Source organism: Sinohyriopsis cumingii, chromosome 15 (genome assembly GCF_028554795.1).
Source record: "Sinohyriopsis cumingii isolate HCF-2022 chromosome 15, ASM2855479v2, whole genome shotgun sequence".
NCBI classification, from domain to species: domain Eukaryota; kingdom Metazoa; phylum Mollusca; class Bivalvia; order Unionida; family Unionidae; genus Sinohyriopsis; species Sinohyriopsis cumingii.
In genome coordinates, this window is record NC_142975.1 from 36536659 (window position 1) to 36559075 (window position 22417).

The 22417-nt window shown below is 36.6% G+C and overlaps 1 protein-coding gene across 2 annotated transcripts in view; it reads left to right on the plus strand.

Annotated features, from left to right (window-relative positions):
* The first annotated feature begins 5017 nt into the window (after nucleotides 1-5017).
* LOC149781613 (E3 ubiquitin-protein ligase MIB2-like) overlaps nucleotides 5018-22417 on the plus strand; it is a 31611-nt gene continuing 14211 nt past the window's right edge. The window contains exons 1-9 of one of the 2 annotated variants that reach the window (XM_089935658.1): nucleotides 5018-5164; nucleotides 11872-12022; nucleotides 13821-14022; nucleotides 14336-14507; nucleotides 15068-15174; nucleotides 17179-17376; nucleotides 18120-18256; nucleotides 19686-19790; nucleotides 20388-20492. In XM_089935658.1, coding sequence (XP_089791784.1) covers nucleotides 13821-14022; nucleotides 14336-14507; nucleotides 15068-15174; nucleotides 17179-17376; nucleotides 18120-18256; nucleotides 19686-19790; nucleotides 20388-20492 — 1026 coding nt within the window. In that variant the 5' untranslated portion in view covers nucleotides 5018-5164; nucleotides 11872-12022. Of the gene's footprint in view, nucleotides 5176-11871; nucleotides 12023-13820; nucleotides 14023-14335; nucleotides 14508-15067; nucleotides 15175-17178; nucleotides 17377-18119; nucleotides 18257-19685; nucleotides 19791-20387; nucleotides 20493-22417 lie in introns of both variants that reach the window. The other variant, XM_089935659.1, reaches the window with a different exon arrangement.

The following is a 22417-nucleotide window of genomic DNA, read 5'->3' on the forward strand; positions in this document are numbered from 1 at the left end:
CGAGAGTCCGATTGAATTGTTCAACAATTGCCTGATCACGATGTAGCGCAGTATGACCTCGTCGTATCGCGACGCTATGATGTTTCAGCGTTGATAAAACAGCGCCGCGAAATTCACTACCGGGATCAACTTGTAATAGATTTGGCCAGCGCAGAGGGCCTCTTCGATAAATTCTTTCAAACGCAGCGGCTACTTCAGTTGCCGACTTTGTTTTTAACGGCTCCGCTTGTTTGTATCGACTCGCAACATCAACTACGGTTAGCGCGTATTTGTAACCGTTGTCATGCGGCAAAAATAGTATATCAGCCTGATGAACTTCATTAGGTACGCTGACATCAAAGCGCGAGAAGTTGATTTGTTTAGGCGGTGGTAGATAAATTTGCCATATAGCCTGTTTGGATAACCAATTAGCCGCAGTGGTCTTTGTTACCTTTGCAGCGCTTGCAAGCTTACCAATTGCGGCCTTCCCCTTCCAGTATCCTCTCGGAGAATAATAGATGGATTCCATGTTGTTATTAATTACCAGCGCCCATCATTAATTTACCTTTCATAGCCGATTTTACCAACCATGAGGCCAATTTTTCTTTGACGGATTTATCAGGAATAGCATTTAACGCGTGAATTAATTTTACATCCGCGATATGACGCTGTTGCAGATCGCTACTTTTGTAAGCAACATCATGAGCATGACACGCCTTATCGATAGCGTTTATTGGATACTCACCGGGTTTGGGCTGAATTTGATCATCGAGTCTGATATCTAATCGTGTTCCGGGGCCACAGTAGCTATATCCTGGGAGGTGCTTTTCTCCTGGATACTTTGCCCACGGTGTTCCGGGGAGTTTTGCCAATTTGGCTGCGATGTCACCTCCTCGCTTTTTTTTAAAACATCCCCGGGTCTAGCAGAAATAAATCTAAATTTCTTTGTACCGCATTGTGCACACTTACCAGTAAGGGCCGATCTGTTATTTCTTGTTGTAGCGGTTGTCATATCATTTGTGCCAGTACGTACTCTACACTTCACACAATATAGATCCATAATTTATGTATAGAGATATGAATATAATTGATTTTTCGGCGACTAAAACAAGAGAACCAGTTAAGCATGTTGCAGCGTTACCAAACTCGATCCGGATGATTATCATCGGACCATCTGGATCCGGCAAGACGCAATTATTACTCAATTTAATAATGAGATGGATGAAGTGGGATAAGTTGTATTTAGTTGCTCCTAGCATGGATGATCAACGATGCTACGAGGTGTTAAAAGATTTCAACGAGAATGCATCAGCGATCGCTAAAAAAAATGTCATCGAGTTTATTACAGATATCAATGATGCACCGGGTATCGATGATATTGATGGCGACGTTAACAATCTAGTCGTGTACGATGATGTTATGTTAGACAATCAAAAAAACCCAGCTAGGATATTTTCCAGAGGCAGGCATAAAAACACTGACGTGATATATGTCACTCAACGATACACTCAGATTCCAAAAGTAATTAGAGACAACTGTAATATTCTTGCTGTATTCAACGGCGTTGATACACACACGCTACGAAATATTTGGCAGACATGGTGCGGCGGTGACATGGACTTTAATGTTTTTCGAAACTTTTTTAGTCATGCTCAGTCGACCCCACATGGATTCGTAACGATAAATTTACATGATCCTCGCACACGATATCGTATCGGACTTGACCAAATATTCGGTTAGTTGTAAATAATTTTCATTGTAAATAACTTCTTAGCAGCAGGGGGGGCGATGACATCGACGCGGTCGTCGATGTGCTTACCGGACGCTGACGACGCTGGGGATCGGCGCGCAGAAGGTGTTAATTAAACCAAATGACGTCACCATCGTGTAGGATGGACCGACGTCGTTTTTTTTTTTACCAGGCGCTGACGACACTAGATCGTTGAGTGCAGAAAGTAATAATTAAGCAAAATAACGATTGGACAAAATGTCCGATTCGCCCCCCCCTGCTGCTCCTGGAATACTGACTGCTTGATTGACCAGCGTGACTGGTAGCCAGGTGTGCTGGTGACGGAGTGTGTAACTCCATATATGTAATCTTTTTGCCGTGGGCTAGTTTTGGGGGTTTGTAATATCCATTGTTTTGGGATTGTAAAGATATTTTGTATATCTGACCTTTTGTTTCATCCTTTTACTATTTGAGTAAAATATCTTATTTTTCATTATTTGAGTGAATTTAGTTTTACTATTTGAGTAAAAATACATCATTCTTTTCGCGTGTGAAATTACTGTGAATCATTCACCTTTTGTCAACCGCTCCGGTGGCTTAGTGGTTAGAGCGTCCGCCTCGGATGCGGGAGGTGGTGGGTTCGATCCCCGGTACAGGTATATCAAACACTTACAAAAATGGTACTAACAGCTGTCTCGCTTGGCGCTTAGCATTAAGAGGTTAGTGTTAGGACTGGTCGGCCTGGTGTCAGGATAATGTGGCTGGGTGGGACATCATGCTACATGTCCGTGACATGATACCCCAGTGCTAGACATCACTATAAACTGCCACACTGCAGATATCGTAGCTATATGACTGAAAAATTGTTAAAGCTACGTTAAAAGTCCAAATCAAACATACACTCACCTTTGTCCTTGTACTGTTTAAGGTCATTTATTTATATTTTCATTTGTTGCATTATTAAGTTCGTGCTGATTATATTAATATATCCAGTATTTGGATCTTATACACGCACGTATTAATCATAATTCTTTTGTCATTCAAGTCATTCGTTATTAAACATTGTATTTGTATCACCATCAAAAGTGTTCTGTCATAAATACGAAATCCAACCCAGCTATCTTGTTTAAAACCTATATGTTTCAAATATTATACTTCATTTTTCCAACAATATTTCATATATGCTAAACAAAATGTAAGTCTCAAAAATTGATCTCGTTGGTTTTATCATACTCTATTGGCAACTCTTATTTCTTTGTTTAAATCCCATCCACATGCACCCGTTTACTTACGTTAGCAAATTTACAAGCGTATAATACTTATGTATGTTTGCAAATTTTATTATCCAAACAGATTTTTCACACTTTAATAAATATGCACCCATCCCGAGAAGTAGTAAAAAAGCAGATTTTTTTTTGAAAGTCTAAATGCACTGTATCCAAATATCGGATCATGAAATCCGCGTATTTCAATACATTTCTTTAAATATTTATAAGGGAAAAATTAATGAATTATTTTTAGAACGTTGGCTAAGGTCAGTTTAAGCGATGGCTGAGCGGTTCCTGTAATATTTGTTTTCTATAAATGGACGGCTAATATGTCCATTCTTTGAAGAAATAACTCGAAGCACGTTAAGGGATCAATAGATATGTAAGTTGGTGTACAGATGGATAAATGGACTGGTGGATAGGCAGTATGTCAATCGGTAGAATTAAATATAGATAGCGTGAAAATATTCTGCAAAAAGTATACAATGATTCAAATCGAGGCATTTCAAAAAGTGGTTGAATAAGACCAAGTGTCATGAAATTCTTTTTATGTTTCTCGTTACTTGTGTTTTCACAGTGGAGTAGGAAATGAAAAGTAAACAAGAAATGAGCTCAGAGGATGGTGGCCTAAAGAATATAGTATAACTAAATAAACTTTGGTTCTAGATGTAAGGGCAAATATTTAAATCAAAACGGGCAATTATTTGGAACATTTTGGGAAGTTTAAGCTAAGGCTTTTTTGTTGGTTTTTTGTGATCTTTTTCTTAGCCCAGCACAAATATGGTTTCAATCCACGATGCTTCTCAAAACTTTTGAACAATAAACAAATCTGAGTCAGAAACAGACTGCTTTGAGGGGAAACTTACTCTAAAAAATTTAGTCAGGAAAAAAATTGAAAAGAACTAAGCAGAAGTTTGGTTTCAGCCCAGAATTCCTTTATGATAATTATTGAGCGTACGGGATGTGACGATAATTATCAAGCGTACATCTGATAAGTATTGAGTGTACGGGACATTATGACGTTTATTAGGGGTACATATGATAGCTATTGAGTGCACGGGATATTATGAAGATTATCGAGGATACCTGAATAAATTCTTAATCTGCATACCCGTCTTAAAATCCACGTAACGCATTGAGAAAGGTTGGCTTTTTGATAGATGAGTAAATCTGCACAAGTGCAAATATGCACGTAGTGTGCAAATGATCAGGTGAATTGGCTATTAGAGTTAATACTCGGATATTGACTAGAAAGTAAACAGACGAAGGGCAAGGCTACCAACTGGCCCAGTTTAAAAACATGAATACATGATGTTATTATCTACGTTGCCCTAGATATTAACTGTAACACACGTTACATATTTATACCGCAATGCCTATATGAAGCCTTAACTGTTCTTTATCGATATCAAACAGCCATGCATATTTATATTTGCATATGTCTAATGCCTTCACCTACCTCGGGCCCAAAATGTGTATGCGAAAGTCATGCATGTTCTTGATTCGCGATAAAACCCAATCTCTCTCTCTCTCTCTCTCTCTCTCTCTCTCTCGCTCGCTCGCTCTCTTAGCCTCTCATGCGCGCAAGAGTACTGAGGTATAATCAATTTACATTATTTGACCTAATATTGTATAAACAACCATTGTTTTAATTTGTTCCCAGGTAATTACTATTATATTTTCAGTTACATAAGGCCGTTGTTGATAAGAAATAACACCTGTCCTAATACCAAATGGTATTCCAATCTTAATGTGAGTCAAAACCTTTGCCAGTTCAACTTAAATAAATACATACTAATTGCTTGAACAAATAGTCAAGTCATGGCCGGTACAACTGTGTAATAAGTTTTGTATTCTGAAATAAAAACGTCATAGTCGATCCTTATTGTTGGTGTCTATAGCTGATCAATAATCGTGTACCCGTATAAGCCTTTGGAAATAAAGGACGGGGCTCGTATTACCTGCAATTTACACGTTGCAGTTCTGCTTTACGAAGAGTAACGCTTCGATGCATGACCTTGGAAAGGTTATTTCACCAGCTAAAGCAAACATATGGGTCAGAACATGTAAAGTGTTACATGAAGACCGTTATACCTGGATTTCCGTCCGGGTTTATTTCTATTTAATGTTCATGATAGAAAACGTCTAAGTGAAGATTGGTGTTGGAACTTTGGGACTAACCAAAAAGGTTGGTGAAATGTATGTATGTATGTATGTAGAGAGAGAGACATACGTACGTACGTATATATATATATATATATATATATATATATATATATATATATATATATATATACATACATACATACATACATACAGGATAATTTTCATACATGTATTCAGAGCAAGTGAGTAGTATCTAGATACTAGATCACCGAAAATATAAACTTGAATAGATTTGCCAAATTTATTTCAGCTACCTAATTTGCCCCCCTCCCCCCCCCCCCCCCCGTCCTGCCTCACTTGCTTCTGTATACATTTGCTCAAATACACACGGATATATATCTTTATGACATGCAGTCTATAACTACTTACAGTAATATAATTTCTCCTTCGTAACACTAGTCCGTATTAGAGAGTGTTTTCTTTGCTCATTACTTTAAAAGGGGCTGTTGAGAGAAATGATTTCACAGAATTATGAATCCGGTTGAAATATTTTATGGCCATAAAAAGGCAAATTATAATTTTGATGAAGAAGGTCGAGTTACGTTTACCTACTTACTGTATGATACGGTAATGTAAATTGGGTAAATCATTGTCAAGTTTTTCATTACAAAGTCCCTTAATTATACTCGGACCAGTGTGCTTTTTTGCATGGCATGTACATCGCAAAGAACTAGACAAACTGTATTTGTAAGACATTTATAGTGCTTTTCAAATATGACATGGGTTCTATTAAAAAACCAATACTTGCCACTGTACAGTTATAAAGAACAACAACAATGCACATACAACCAAATGCACAATCAATGTGTTTAGTCATGTAAAACCAATGTCAGTGCGTTCTGGGTGATGAAACAGATTGAAAAATAATGAAGATATTTTCTGAGCCTGTATCGGTCTTTCTTCTGAACCGGGGGTGATTTTGTATATATCCCAGGCAAGAATAATAGTTAGCATTTTGCAAAAATATACACACCAATCAAGACGAAAATGAAGGAGTACGGGAGAGAACTCGTACTATCATGTAGATCAGTTATTATTTTCATAAACGTTTCCATCGCGCATACGTATTATGCTTATCGTGGTCTAAACAAAGTGTCACAAAGATCGACTTGGCAGCTGCAACAGTACATAGTCCATCAATTAGTAACTCGATAGCTGGAAAAAGAATATGTATCAAACACGTGTTTTCACTAACTCAGTGTCACAATAGGACGATTTGTCTGAATTAATTTTGTTCTACCTAATAATATTCTGGGCCTAATTAAAAGCCGACAAAAGTCCACCCACCCCCGTCATCTGAGCAAGAAAATATTTAAAGCGTGCAAAACATGAGATTCACTTTCAAGATTTCAACATCAGTAATTGTTATAATACGGCGTTTACCCTCAAAACAGCGTTTAACCTCCAGAAGACGATAACCCTCAAAACGGGTTAACCCCCAAACCGGCATTTACCCTCAAAAAGAAGGTTACCCCCAAAACGAGGTTTAACTCCAAAACGGGGTTTACCCTCTATACGGCGTTTGCCCACAAAACGGGGTTTACCATCGAAATGGCGTTTACCCTCAAAACGGGGTTTACCCTCTATATCTATACGGGTTTACCCTCAAAACGGGGTTTACCCAAAAGTAAACCATCTAAATTAAGGTTCTAGACGTAGTGTAAAGGTACGACAATAATGTTTTACATACTTATCGGTCACCGAGAATACGCTCATAGTGTTAGTTCTAAACTGAATTTAAAACAGAAATGCAGCTGTGGTAAATATTATTGCACTTTTGTCATCTTCCAGGTTGTTATTGTAATGCAGTCACTTGCGATGACAAGATGGGGTTAGTACGTGTCTTCTTGTTCTTCTTTATGACAGAAAAAAAAAACAATTCGCGGTTAAAATACTCATGACGCACTCTGCCTTATAAGTCAGTCTCTCTTACATCTAAATAACAACGGACCGCTAACCAACGCTGTCATTGTCAAACTAAAGAACATCTTGCTGGGGATTTGAAATCTGTAACTCCGGCACCTAGTTGACTGCCATAATATATCTTTCACGGATTCATAATTGTTAGAAGGCTTGCAGTTTATAAGTTTATGCATGTTCGTATCTGGTGAATATATTCCATTATTTTTTCAAATTCAATTCAAACGACGATTGTGTCTTGAGATAGGACAAATCGATATGCTATATGATGTAAATTGATAAGACTCGTCAAATGGATTTAAAATTTAGCTGAACAGCAGACGTGTCATAAATTAATACGACTTGTAATATCAATATAATAAAAGAGTTTGGAGAGAGAGTGACAGACAGACACGCAGACAGACAGTCAGAGACACACAGAGAGAGAGAGAGAGAGAGAGAGAGAGAAAGAGAGATGGGGGAGCGGAAGATACTAGTTCCAGATGTAAATTGTGGACATTGTTGACGATAAACGAAGTGCAAGTGCCCTGTTCATCGTCGTCAGTCTACATGATCTATATTCATGTTGACAATATGAAAAGCTATATATATATATATATATATATATATATATATATATATATATATATATATATATATATATATGGTTATCGACCTTGTTCATTGCTGGACATGAATTATTAGTCGTTAAACGAAGCCTACCTTGGACAATCACAGTGTCAATACTTTTTCTTATGGTCATTAGAATTTACGACCAGCCAGTAAGGTAAAATTCGACAACAGTCATCACCTATCATAAAAAGGAATAAAAGCATTAACTGCAAGGATAATTTGAAAACATAATAAGTTTTCAGACAAGAATGAAAATTCAAAATAACGCATTTAAGAGATCAATGGGCATTTTTCATGTACGTTGGCAACAGGCGTGTTATTTAGACATGCTGAATCTAGTAATGCTTGCAAGGGCAACATGCCTGTGTAGAGTAGTTTAGACATGTTGAATCTAGTAATGTTTGTTGTAAGGACAACATGCCTGTGTACTGTAGTTTAGACATGTTGAATCGAGTAATGCTTGTTGTAAGGGCAACAGGCCTGTGTACTGTATTTCAGACATGCTGAATCGAATAATGTTGGTTGTAAGCGCAACAGGCCTGTGCACTGTAATTTATACGTGCTGAATGCTTGTTAGAAGGGCAACATGCCTGTGTACTATCATTTAGACATGCTGAATCGAGTAATGCTGGTTGTAAGGGAAACATGCCTGTGTGCTGTAATTTAGACATGCTGAATCGAATAATGTTTGCTGTAAGGGCAACAGACCTGTGTACTATAAATTAGATATGTTGAATCGAGTAATGCTTGTCGTAAGGACAACAGGCCTGTGTAAAATAATTTAGATATCCTGAACTGAATAATGTTTGTTGAAAGGGCAACATTCATGTGTACCGTACTTTAGACATGCTGAATCGAATAATGTTTGCTGTAAGGGCAACATGCTTGTGTACTGTAAATTAGACATGTTGAATCGAGTAATACTTGTCGCAAGGAGAACAGACAGTGGCGTCGCTAGGGGGGTGCGGACTGCACCGGGTGACACCATCTCAGAGGGGTGACACCAAAATGAAAAATTGCAAATTTTACAGAGCACACACTGCTCGGTCTAGTCGGATTTCATAAGCGGATAACCGATGATAGTTAAATACATGACTACCAGGCACAGCAGTGGCGTCGCTAGGGGGATACGGGGGGTGCGGACTGCACCGGGTGACACCATCAGAGGGGGTGACACCAAAATGACATTACTAAGGATTCTGTATGGTCTGTTAAGGAAGGAGGACCAAGGGGGTGACACCATGAGCTACCGCACTGGGTGACACCAACCCGAGTGACGCCACTGAGAACAGGCCTTTGTACTGTAATTTATACATGTTGAATTAAGTAATGCTTGTCGTTAGGACAACAAGCATGTGTACTGTAATTCAGACATGCTGAATCGAATGATGTTGGTTGTAAGCACAACAGGCATGTGCACTGTAATTTATACGTGCTGAATCAAGAAATGCTTGTCGTAAGGACAACAAGCATGTGTACTGTAATGCAGACATGCTGAATTAAATAATGCTTATTGTAAGGACAACAGGCCTGTGTACTGTAATTTAGACATGCTGAATCGAGTAATGTAATAACAACAGTAAACAAGTATAAGTTATAATAAGATCACATTTTAAATATAACATAATTAAATTCCTAAACTATGGAATACATCAGTATTCTTAAATTAACCTCATCTAACGTCTGCATCCTATCTTCGCTCTGGCAACACTTTTGTAAGAAACACACTGACGTGCTCACGAATCGACACGGAAATAAAAAGAACATGAATGGAAGTACACGGCAAAGTCAAAATAGTATCTGAGCAAAATGTATTATCATTTACCTTAAGAGAACAAAGAAAACCTAAGTTCTCAAATATGAAAGCTGGCTTTCAAGCAGTGGTTGATAATTATTATTGTTCCCCTTTTCAAATCATTAGATGTGAGACTTAAATATTTACATTATATAGAAGAATTGTAGCATTTGAAGACTTCATTATTATTTCAAAGAATGAAAGAATGGTTTTTATTTTTCAGTAAACAAGCTCCTGCTGATTTAGTTATCAGACATTTGAGACTAACTAACCAAAGAAAAGAACCTACATGTACCAAATAACCTACATGTACCAAATAATGTACATGTACCAAATAATATACATGTACAAATAGCATGCATGTACCATATGTGTGTACTTGATTCACTGATGCTAACAGGTGGCATAGAAGAGTCTGTATCGCTTTTCAGGACCACCGAAACATTACAGGTGTCCCAACACTAATTACCTCATGGTCAAAGAAGTTTTCACCTGTGCCTGCCATATTGCAACACCACTCATTTCTGGCTTCAAACGAGGACTTGCTATGCCTTCCTTGTTTTCCTCAAGAATAATTACAGTACAAATTAATAAGATCTTCAAGCATGATATCACAGTAATCTAATCAAAGTGCTTACTTGGTTTTTAAAGATGATACCATTGTGATACCATTTCCTATCCCCAAATAGTATTAATGGTCAGTGACTCAAGAGTGATCAATCAAGTCGTGCAGATATTCTCTGATTTCACATAAATTAACTATTTATATTGGAAAAGCCGTAAGTATGAATTAAGTCGAGAACCAAGCAACAGTTGCAAATAATTCAAGCCAATATACAACAATTCATAATTAGAATCCTACACACTTTAAATGGAGGAACTTTCAGTGATATTCATAAAATCAAAGCTCTGGCTTCTGAACTTGCGTTTCAAGTCAATTGCATACTGGGTGTAGTTGGTCACTGATACATTCACATCAGGATCGTTTCCATAACATGCAAATCAAGATACAATAGCCTCCTGATTTGCTTCCTCCCTTTCGTATCGGTTTTTATGTATCAAGGCACCAGCATTTTCCATAAGCATTGCACTGCACTTTGTCACGTTGTTGACTTGTACATTGATCTTATTCCAGAAGTGAAATATTACATTATGGTTGACAGCAATCTCCTCTACTGAGCACAGATGTGGGTCTATTTATAGGACAATGGATGTTTTTCATATGCTATAACCAGGGTATCACTTCTAGACATCCCTGCATTTTCATAGATCAACGCGTTTCTTCCACTTTTGGGTGCTTTATAAACAAAGTTTCTCTGCTTCGGAACATACCTTGTGATGTTCTATCTCTCAGTGTCAGCTATATCCAGAACCTTTCAAAGGATTGCTTGATAATCGACTTATGCCTTTTGTGTTCTAAAATCCTGTGTAATTATTGGGAATACATGACATGCAAGAGATCCCACAAACAGGTATAGGCTATATCTAAAAGCAAGATTGTTCTTACCTGCAAGACGAATATTATTGTACGCCCGTGGGCAATAGTTTGCAGCATACGTCGATTAAAACAACATGGAAAATTAATTTGGCCGCCTTAGTTTATCGACTGTTAATGGCGAGTGTGTACGTTTGTTACAAAGGAAAACTTTATTTTGCAACCGATTAAACGGGCAAGTTATCGTAAACGGCAAGAAGCGATGCAAAAACACTGGCTTCGTCCGATAAAAACAATAGTATGGTTCGGTGAGAAAACGGCATAGAGCGGTGCCCACTTAAAACGGCTTGTGGGAAACACTACTAACGTGCAAAAGGAAGCTGTAGCTAGTTATTGCTTTTCCAAGTGTACATTAGACATTTTTTGGAATGATAACAAGTTTGTATTCATTATTATTTTTTTTTGTTGAATTGAGTCTTTATTTACTAAGCAATATACCAACTATGAATTTTTGAAGCTAATGAATTTTCGCTCTTGCATGTGTTTGTGTGTGTGTAGCAGGTGAACATTATATATATATATATATATATATATATATATATATATATATATATACCACACACATTTCGATTGTTAGGTTTTCACAAAGGGCGACTATTTGCATAAGGTATGGGTGTTACAATATTCTTACGTATGAGAATAAATATAATGAATCATGGATATGGAACCATCGTCCCATCGACATGAGATAAAACAGACTAAATCTAGAACATATCCTGGGTAATAATTGGAAGTCAACCAGGAATTAATTTACGGTTGGCTCCATATACTTTGAAATTTGTATTGGTTTATCAATAGGTTAAGAAAGTTTATTGATTAACATCGATCGGTAAAGGTGTTGTGTTCTATCTTTTCCAGGAATTCCTCGTGTGTAAAATTGTGTCATTGAGCGTTCTATTTTTTCCAGGAATTCCTCATGTGTCAAATTGTGTTATTGAATGATATACACAACTGGTCTTAGTCACAGGATTTGCCAGTCTTGATGCGACAAAAGGACATAGTGTGACGGCTTTACACCTGCGAATCGGAATAATATTTTCTTATTCATCAGACACGAGGTAAATACATCATATTTATAATATCAGGCTGGCTACGAACATTTGCTTGAATAATTGATTAATAGACTGATTGATTGTTTAATGATTAAAAGCACATCAGCATCTGAAGAGTTATATCGAACCAAGGCAAATGATATAAAGTATGCGCCCAGAGATAAACCATGGCCTCTGGTCATGTCTGATCTGAGCATGATTCGAACATCGGACCCTTCTGGTCGTGAATTCGAAACGTAACGCTTCAGCCTTTGGTGCTCCCATTATAAAAACAAAACAAAACAAAACAAAAAATACGAATGAACTAACTATTAAACTCCTGTACACATTTCATTTCTAGCGTCTACTGTTTGATTTTTTTTGTACAAAAATTGATTTTGACTTTTTTATAATGTGACGGTGAAAAGATGTTCCCAGCTGCATGAGCATGTGGTTCTGTAAACTGAAATTAGTCATCTGATTCCATGTCGTTGTTCAGATTTCCCCAACGAAACTAATTCCTTGATGTGAACTTTCAAATCCACAATCTGGCTATCTAGTATGGATTTGACCAACAAACTTTCAAGTCCGGATTTAAGCTTAAGCGTAGAACTCGCTGTTTTCGTTGGCTGAAATCCAAGCATGACTTCAAGTAGATGAGTCTAATGTATTAAGTGCAGGCTTAACATTAAAAATTAAGGTGATGGAATTTTGACTAAATTGTAAATGTCTGATATGACTAAAAATTTTAAAGCTACGTTAAAAAATCCAAAACACACACACACACACACACACACTAATCTAAATATCTTTATTCTAAATTTGACTTTTAGAACTATGTTGTGAAAATTTGGTACTGTCTTCATCTATTCAGCTTCCAAAGCGGAGATAGAACAGTTACTAAAATATTTTAATTTGAGATATCTTCACAGCTTTTAATGACAGAGTATAAAGTTCGTATAACATGATACGTTTACTCACTATCAATGTTCACGCTGATTCCGAGAGATGTTACAAAGGTAAAAGTAGGATTCTTAGGACTGACTTGCACGTAAGGGTTTCTTTTGTTTATAAAAAAAAATGTTACGAATTCAGAGCGTCGCACAAGTATATAAACAATAACTCGAAATCTCAATGTTTGATATGATACTCGTTCATGCAGACACTAACGTAGCCATGCGACAGCTTTCGCCATGCAATGTTCGTATTAAACTCTTCATTTATTTATATTACCGATAGAAAATGCTTCGTAGTTGTGAAACTCCAATGACATCTGATTTTTATCAAGTCTAAATAATACTGCAAAGTGAAAAAGTATAGTTTAGTACGACTACAGATGCAGGGTGTTAACGAGTCAGCAAAAATATCCATGTGTACGACATCACGATTCGTAAAGTAACACATCGTCTCATTCACCACTGAACTCCTTTTCCAGTTTTTGGGAAAGCCTCTTTCTTTAAGAGGAAAACATATTTTGTTCCGTTGTTATTGTCATACCGGACCAAGATATCACGGAGTTAATCGAGATTCTGGTTGAATAAAACTACGCCGAGGCATGATTTCCTGCGAAACAGTTGTTCATATTTTGTTGACATCTGCTTCACACTTCATGTGTTCGTAAGAGCGTTGAGAACAAGCGTCCTGCATCTTAGTCTAAGTACCAAATTTATGGACCTTTTTTCCATAATGCACAGCAGCCATAAATCTGGTTTCCTGCCTCTTGTGATGTCTGCTGTGTACTCCGAAACATGATTAACTGATCTGGAGACCCAGTTTCCGGCACCAGTGATTGTTGTTAAATGTAATGCTCATCTCTTTAATCTAGATGGTGGTGGGAATAAGAGTGGTACGTGGACCCGACTGGAACTATGGCAACATTGATGGTGGTATCAATCACGTAGGAACCGTTGCGGGTGTTAGGGGTGATAACTCAGTGTCGGTGTTGTGGGACGCGGGAAACGAGAATCTGTGTCGTGTTGGGGACGGCGGGAAGCATGACATTCTGGTATTTGACAATGCAACAATAGGTGAGGATCTAATTCCATCCTATGCGTCTCACTGTCTGTCTGCACAGTATGCGTCGATAGGCGTGTACCTATATTAATATATACATTTACAATATTGTTAAATACAAAACTTAAAGAACATGTGTGTGTCCTCATTAAACTGAAATCGGTGAATTCATAGCAAGCGGTAGACGAAAATGTTTGGATGTGATAGGAGATAAAATATGCTTGATGGTAGAGGACAACACGAAAACTGGACAAACTATGGCTGTTGTGATGAAGAATAGATATTGAAGTATTGGTCTGAATATTTACATTTTGCATTATACGTCAGGTGTGAGGCATGCAAGAGCAGTTTGTGTGGCTTGTGGAGAGGCTGGCATCCAGGGGACACTCTGGACATGCGCAGAATGCACAAATGTTCATCTCTGTACACCTTGTTACCATGATAACGAACACTATACAAATCATGAATTCAATCGAATAGACCTTCCTGGCAGTGAACCGTAAGTATTCATTGTTCATTTAGTGACGTAGTCAGATCAGTTCTTGATCGAACTGAATTATGTCACGGCCTAGAATATTTGTCTTAGGCTGTATTGTTAGTAACACAGCCTAGAATAGTTGTCTTAGGCTGTATTGTCAGTAAATCACAGCCTAGAGTATTTGTCTTAGGCTGTATTGTTAGAAAATCACAGCCTTGATTATTTGTCTTAGGCTGTATTGTTAGTAAATCAGTTATATATTTTATCAGATCCATCTTTTCATTTCAAATTATGTTAGAAATGCTACTAATTCAAATATTTTGCAATTTTGATTTTGTAATTTTCCCAAAAATTTCTCCCAAATATGAATTTCATTTCAGTATGCACTATTAACTCCGCGGATTTTACAATATTACGTACACTAGAAGGTACATAAATGCAAGATAAAAAAACTAACTTTTCCATTGTCAATTTAGTTGCCGTATTTATAAATTCGGGGACAAACAATTCCACTATTTCTTGTTATTATCGATAAAATACATGATAATAAGATGACTTACAAACACAGCTCTCCATTGCAGTGTTCGCCTGTCTAGACGTTGTGAACACGAACGATCAAGTGCGCTGGGAATCTATCCAACATCTAAAGTTAAACGAGGAAGAGACTGGGAATATGGCAATCAAGATGGTGCGTATACTTTATTCGCCACCACCCATCGCACAGCGAAAAGAATATCATAATAAAATTTTAACAATTCCGTTGGATTCCATTTAATCTTGTATGATATATATATATATATATATATATATATATATATATATATATATATATATATATATATATATATATATATATATATATATATAATATGTGTGTGTATGAAATATACATATAAAATAAAGGCACGAGAACTTGCCCTAACACAAAATGCAATGTTTTATCTGATAGGCGACAAAATGTTAGCGGAAAGGGAATTCCACAGGTCACCAGAGTATTTACCTTTATCGGTGTATGTCAGACCTCCAGGTAAGACTGTCGACATATTTAATCCGATTGAAAGTTAACGCAGGCTGTGCGTTAAATATTGTATGCATAAAATAAATAAAAGAAATTATCAAAAACAAGTTTTGACAGTTAAAAGCAAAAGACAAGCAAACGTATCATTAGTGTGAACTTTTGTGGTAATGCCTCCCATTTTTAAACGTAGTACAGAAGTTTTGCTAATTCGTGGATTATTTATGCACTTGTACATAGCTGGCTTAATCCAATCTGATCTTTATTCTAATCGTGATACCTCCACTGCATGCGGGTCGACATCTTGATTGGGTTTTGTCAACCCGTTCGTTCTTACATCAGTCCCGAATTATCAATATTGCCCAAAAGCGAAATAACGTAGACTAATAACATTAACTAGATAATAGTATACATTAAAACGGGTATATTTTCAAGCTGTTACACTTTACACATTTTGAAAACTTGTTAGACTTTTCTCTGGACGTTATCATAACCTTCTAAGCAAGATTAATTAAAAAGTAATTTGACCTTGACAAATTAAATTACTCCAAACAGGCACTAGAAATATCCCAATGTTACATTCACGATTTACATAAAACGAAGAACGTTTCACATTTTGCCATTTACTCTAGGTCTAAAAACCGTCAACCATAAACCATTCTGAAGACATTATCAAATGCATTTTCAAAATCAACAAAAACTGCATAAAACCTTTTACCTGGACTTAAATACTTATTAACGAAACAATGTAAAACATAAAAAGCGTCAGTAGCTCCCACTCCCTTCTTGAAACCGAACTGTTTATTGGGTAGTTTGTCATTTTCATCTACCGTAGACTATACGCATATATAGAAAACATATTAATTTATATTATCAATACAGTCACGCATATCAAGTACAGTTCGCTTTTATGTATATTTCACGTTTTGCTTTCCGTTTCAATACATCGGTATTAATGCTACGATCGTAACTTGACAGCATTAGGTATACGTGTGAATGGTCACAAAACTCGAAACGTTCAAGAAGTAGTTCTCACTCATCCACTGGCTTTACTGAGCACATCTATTTTAAATATTTAGTTACAAAACGACCCCTTTTGTAATGTATTAAAATACGTTCGATTAATTTAAATAGACGGAAAATAACAAATTTAGGATTATTATTCACAAAAGTCACACACACACACACACACACACACATATATATATATATATATATATATATATATATATATATATATATATATATATATATATATATATATATATATATATATGCTGTGATTTGTCGCCAGTTGGACCACATTAGCTACAAATATGCAAATAGTACAGAAAATACGAGGAATTGTGTACTCTCCTACGATGAACGAGAACTAATTTTGTGATCATATCATTACATCCTTGGTTGAAACAAAATAATTTACCTTTTATTTCATACAGTTGCAAAAAAACAGTATAACATTTTTAAATAAAGACACATAAAATAATTTTTAAATACATTGCCATTGATTAGACGCAACCTATCATTTTGTTCAAGTGTGTCTGCAAATATGGTTTATCCACTGCAAGCTGGCAATTTTTCAGTTAGAGGGAAGAAAATTATCACATTTGGCCAGTCATTTTTGCTTTACACGTGAAAACGGTTTATATATTAGCATGTATTAAATCCATCATTTAGGAGGTGCAGGAAAAGAAGGAATTGTCGAGGACCTTGTTAGTTTCCGCAAGGACTCATCCAACAGGAATGCAGTTCGCGTACAGTGGGGCAATAAGGAACGAAACACATACAGGGTCGGATACCAGGGTAAAATGGACCTGATTTGCGTCAAGGCAGCCCCGGGTGCAGAATTCTACAAGGATCATCTGGCGAGGATAAGTATGTCTCATGAAAGGACACGCTATGTAATTAGTCCATTTAATGGAGATTATAAAATTTATAATTGGCACATCTGCAGGAGATTAAATACTTTGACTGGATTACGGTGAATGTTGTAGATCTAGCTTGATTCGAGATGGACTGGGGATGGATAAATCGAATGTGACTACTTCGGTCAATTGATTCTGTTTCTTAAATAAATTGTTCAGGTACACCTAAAATGATGCTGCCGTCCCTTTTGTAAATTCTTATAAAATGGAAAAGCCTTCAGTATTTCAACGCTTGGGAAAGGAAGTGAGATATATTACTGAAATCCGAGATCGAGATATCAGAATATACTGCAATACGGCTTATCCTCCACGGACGACAGCTTTCAGTAAATATCAAGGCTATTTTCATGCACACTGATTGTTGCAACTGGTATATATTTCCTTCCAAGCAGTCTAATCATGCATGTATATTTTGAAGCTGCACATTGCAAAGTATCATCAGTTGCAGATGGTGGGGAAAAATATGGGTTATGTAATCGTTTTCAAGTTAATTATAGATTTTCATTCAGAGATATATGTAATTGCACCAGCTCATCTATACACGTAATTATTATACGGCGGAATTGTCTCTACCATAACGAGGGTGGGGAGGTGTGTGTCTGTGTGTGTGTGTGTGAGAGAGAGAGAGAGAGAATGTTTTTTCTCTGAACCGTATCATTATTCTAGTAAATGTTTAATTTTATCAAATTCCAGACTTGAAAGCGATAGAGCAGTGGGAACGATTCTCCGTCATTCTCAAGGTTGGGGACAAAGTTTTTGTGCACGTGCCCAAGGAAACATTTCGCGCCATGCAGAAAGGGAGAAGTGATTGGGTGGCCAGAATGGAGGAGGTAAACGAGAGCGATTTTCTGTCGCTTCAAGCCAAGTCCGATGTCAGTTGGTATCCATTCAACCGTTCAGGGCCTTTTGTAATGGAGTTTATCTCTTTTCCTGTTATCGACGAATGAAAAGGAATTAGAAAAAGTGCATTAAGTAACCATGTTATACTTTTAAAACTGTAACTTTCAGATGCAATTTTAAACAAAGTCCCTTATCAAGAGCTATATAGACAGCTCTCGCACTTTATCAGCATCACATGTGACTTGTGGGCTTTCATTATTTTAACCATACACTCTCTAATTTAGAGCATTTTGTCTGAATTGTTCTCATTCGTGATCATCGGTACCATTAGGAACACCTCGTGGATCTTCTACAAAATTCCTTCTCGGAAATGCATCTATGAGCATCGTTGCAAAGCCTCGAAAGTCAATCCGCTATGTTTTGTTTTGTTTTGTTTGTTTGTTCGTTTGTTTTTCACCCGTGGCTGCATGTGCTGCGTTTTTTCTCGTTATTCGCGAATACACATTAACAAACATTACGTCACCGCAAAACAATGTTATAATTTCCAATCACAAATGAAAGTTTCCATTTCATCGATATGTGACCGTGTTTGGAAGAGAATCTTTCTTTGGTTATTCAGACAGCTTGAATGGTCATACTGGGTCACAATGGCGAGAACATTTGACTCGCGCTTACTGTAATCGGTTCATCAGAAACGAAGATAAATACACACAAGAAGCCGTGGGTGGTAAAGGACCTCAGCGGCATATCGCCTGTTGTTTGCAATGATGATAAATGGAATGATACCGCAGAAAGATGTGGACATCGCAGAAAATGGCAGAGAGCTTAGTCACACTAGTGATTATAAAGAGTCCTAGGCAAAACAGAACCACATCAAAGGCATTATGATACAGTTATGGAACCATTTGTACTAGTTTAGTACACGAAAATGCTCTAGAAACTTGTTCATATTTCTGCCACGAATAAGTCATTTCCTTCTTATCGCCCATAATAGATCATATGATGGTGGGTGATGGCCATCATGTCGTAAACAAGGTAGTTGTGTGTGGTGGAGGCTTCTATAATATTTTCGTGGGAGTTTTTCCGATCACGAGCCTCAAACTAAAGAACGTAGTCACTATTTAATCGTCAGAGGCTGAGCCTTGTCTCAAATTGAAGTCCTGGATCCAGTAGACCTATTGGATGAATTGAATGATTTATCATAACTTTTACTTTAACAATGCTACATGTATACGATCAAAACTCGTTAAAGACTGATATATGTGTTCTTTCTTTCCGTTCCAATACAGTTTGTGTCATCCAAGTATGAATATTACACGTGACTGGTCACTGTGGTGTGCATAAAATAAACAGTCAGCCTTGTACGTTTTAAATTTTTTTATACGCAAAACACAGACCTCAACATTCTTGATATTTCAGTGTATAGGCGACATAGGAGAAGTCGAATCTTACTCAGTGGAGGGAGATATCTACGTCAAATATGATGGAGAAAAATGGCGGCTGAACCCGGCAACTGTTACAAAGGTATGTGAGCTTTCGTTGCATTTTATCATATAATTTTATGCAAAAGTAAACTTTGGATTCATACACATTTTCCTAAATAAAGCACACAATTTTATATATCATAATACATTTTAAAAACATTTCAGGAACAAATCATACGAGTTTTGACATGAGATGCTAGGTAAATAGTTTTAGGATCCAGCGAAAGTACCAAATAAGGATAATATGCCATCCAGGGCTTTGCTAAAGCAATAATTAATATGGAGAAAGATGCACCCTTCTTGTAAAGATCACCATTTTAGAATGAGACTGCCCACCCGAGACAACGCTATCGTCATTAGTTTCGTAAATGAGTGTACAGCTAGAAAATGATTGCTATTAAAATTGCTGTCAATGGCGGCATAAGACTGCTCTTACAAATTATGCATGACACAATCTGTCTTAAAATTACACTTAAAATTGTCAGAAAATGTAAGCGACGTTTAAGGCAAACCTATCTCCATCTTCCACGCCATTCCATCACAAGCAAGAATCCAATATTTTGGTTTCCTTCACTTCACAAAGTCAACTATATATTAGTAAGAGACATATACTTATTAAATTGTTCGTTGCACAAAGGTCCCAGATCACGCGGTTGGTGACAGCGTCCGTATCATCGAGGACAAAGATACGTTAAAGTTGCTTCAGAAGAAACGGACAGGATGGGACGAGGAAATTATTGAGGTACTTTGCATCTTGGCGGGGGGGGGATTTTGCTTTTTCACACACACAGACATATATATATATATATATATATATATATATATATATATATATATATATATGTGTGTGTGTGTGTGTGTGTGTGTGTGTGTGTGTGTGTAATTTTTCATAATGTTCAGTTGGGAAGTGGATTAAACCCCTCTCATGCAAAGACACAAATATACATATTTTCTAAGAAAATATGCAAGTTTCATCCCTTTGCAATAAGTCCGAAATCAGCCTGGGTACAGTTACGTGGACTCTGTTGGCTATTTACTCAGACACACAAAGAAAAATACACTTCCATAAAACATTCGAGAATTCGGTCTCGTATCACAGTACGCAATAAGTGTTACACAGCATTCATAAAATTCCTCTTGTAATCACTTCTAAATTAAACTTGTTGGACCCCGAGTGAGCTCAGACCTTTGAAACTCCGTGTAAAGATTTTTAAAAAATAATTGGTCAAAATGGCGGTCAGAGTGCAGATTCATATATATTTTCACTTCTGTTGCCTATTTTTTTATCAATGAGACGATACATTGAAATAAATATATTTAAGATAGGTGTGTGTGTGTGTGTGTGTGATTTAGATTTTTAACGTAGCTTTAACAATTGTTCAGTTACATAGCTACGATTTCTGCAGTGTGACAGTTTAAGCTGATGTTTAGCACTGTAGCATAATGTCCCACCCAGTCACATTATCCTGACACCAGGCCGAGCAGTCCCAACACTAACCTCTTAATGTTGAGCGCAGAGCGACGAGGCAGATGCTTGTATTATTTTTTATAAGTCTTTGAGATGACCCGACTGGGGTTCGAAGCCGCCCCCCCCCCCTCGCATCCGAGGCGGACGTTCTAACCATTTAGGCCACCGAAGCGGTCCACATACGTGCTTATAAATATATCCATGATTGAGGATAGCGTATTGATACCTGTAAGTGTTTCTAGTGATGTTTGTACGTTATTAATCGATATTTGCATGTATTTCGGTTTAAGACCTAGCTTTCATTATCATTTTTGAAGATTATAGAAATAAACCTGTTTACAGTTTGGGGTAATCTTCCATCAAGTTTATTGAGTCTTTTATTTTAAAAAAGCTATTGCAACATAGGTCAAATAGTGATATATATCATGTTGAAATCAACAAGATTATTCATTCCTATTTTGATATCGGTCTTTCTGGAATCATTTTTAGTTATGTTTTGATATAATTTGAGAAAAATTGTTTATTTAAATTATTCTTTAGAATGACAAAGTACTCGTTGACATTTGGAACTAAAACACTAGTTTAGAATAATTGTGAATTCAATCAAAAACATTCTGGATTATATCATTGTGATGCATCAAGATTATTGGTATACTAATATTCGAGACTGTTGGTACATTAGTACAATCAAGACCTGGAGTTCAATCAGAACACTATACATTTGGACTTATGCAATAACTTTTAGGATTATTTGGAATTTAATTCACATCACTGTATGTCCCTCTTAAATTTCCATTTTATAGCTTGGAGAAATAAATTATTTTTTGATATTTGCTAAAGGTGTTGGTTTCGCTTTTTCTGTTATCTAGCTTAAGTACACTTATCAAATAGTAGGTATAGTTTTCCTATACTATGTGCAGCTTCATATTTCTGATATTACCACATGTTAAAATATCACTTTATGTAATTCTGATTGGCATCCCATCCCATTGGTCAATCTGTTTTGAAAAATGATTTTGCCTTTATAAAATGGTATGTTTATTCGGATGGAAGCTTTTTGTTTGATTTATAGTTTGTAAAAATGTACAACCTACTTTTACTAGTTCAACTTTGTTTGGGACTATATTTTATGCACATCAAATGAAAGGTGCACCGTATGTCAGAATAAACGAAATTATTCGTTCTTCTTTTTATCTAAA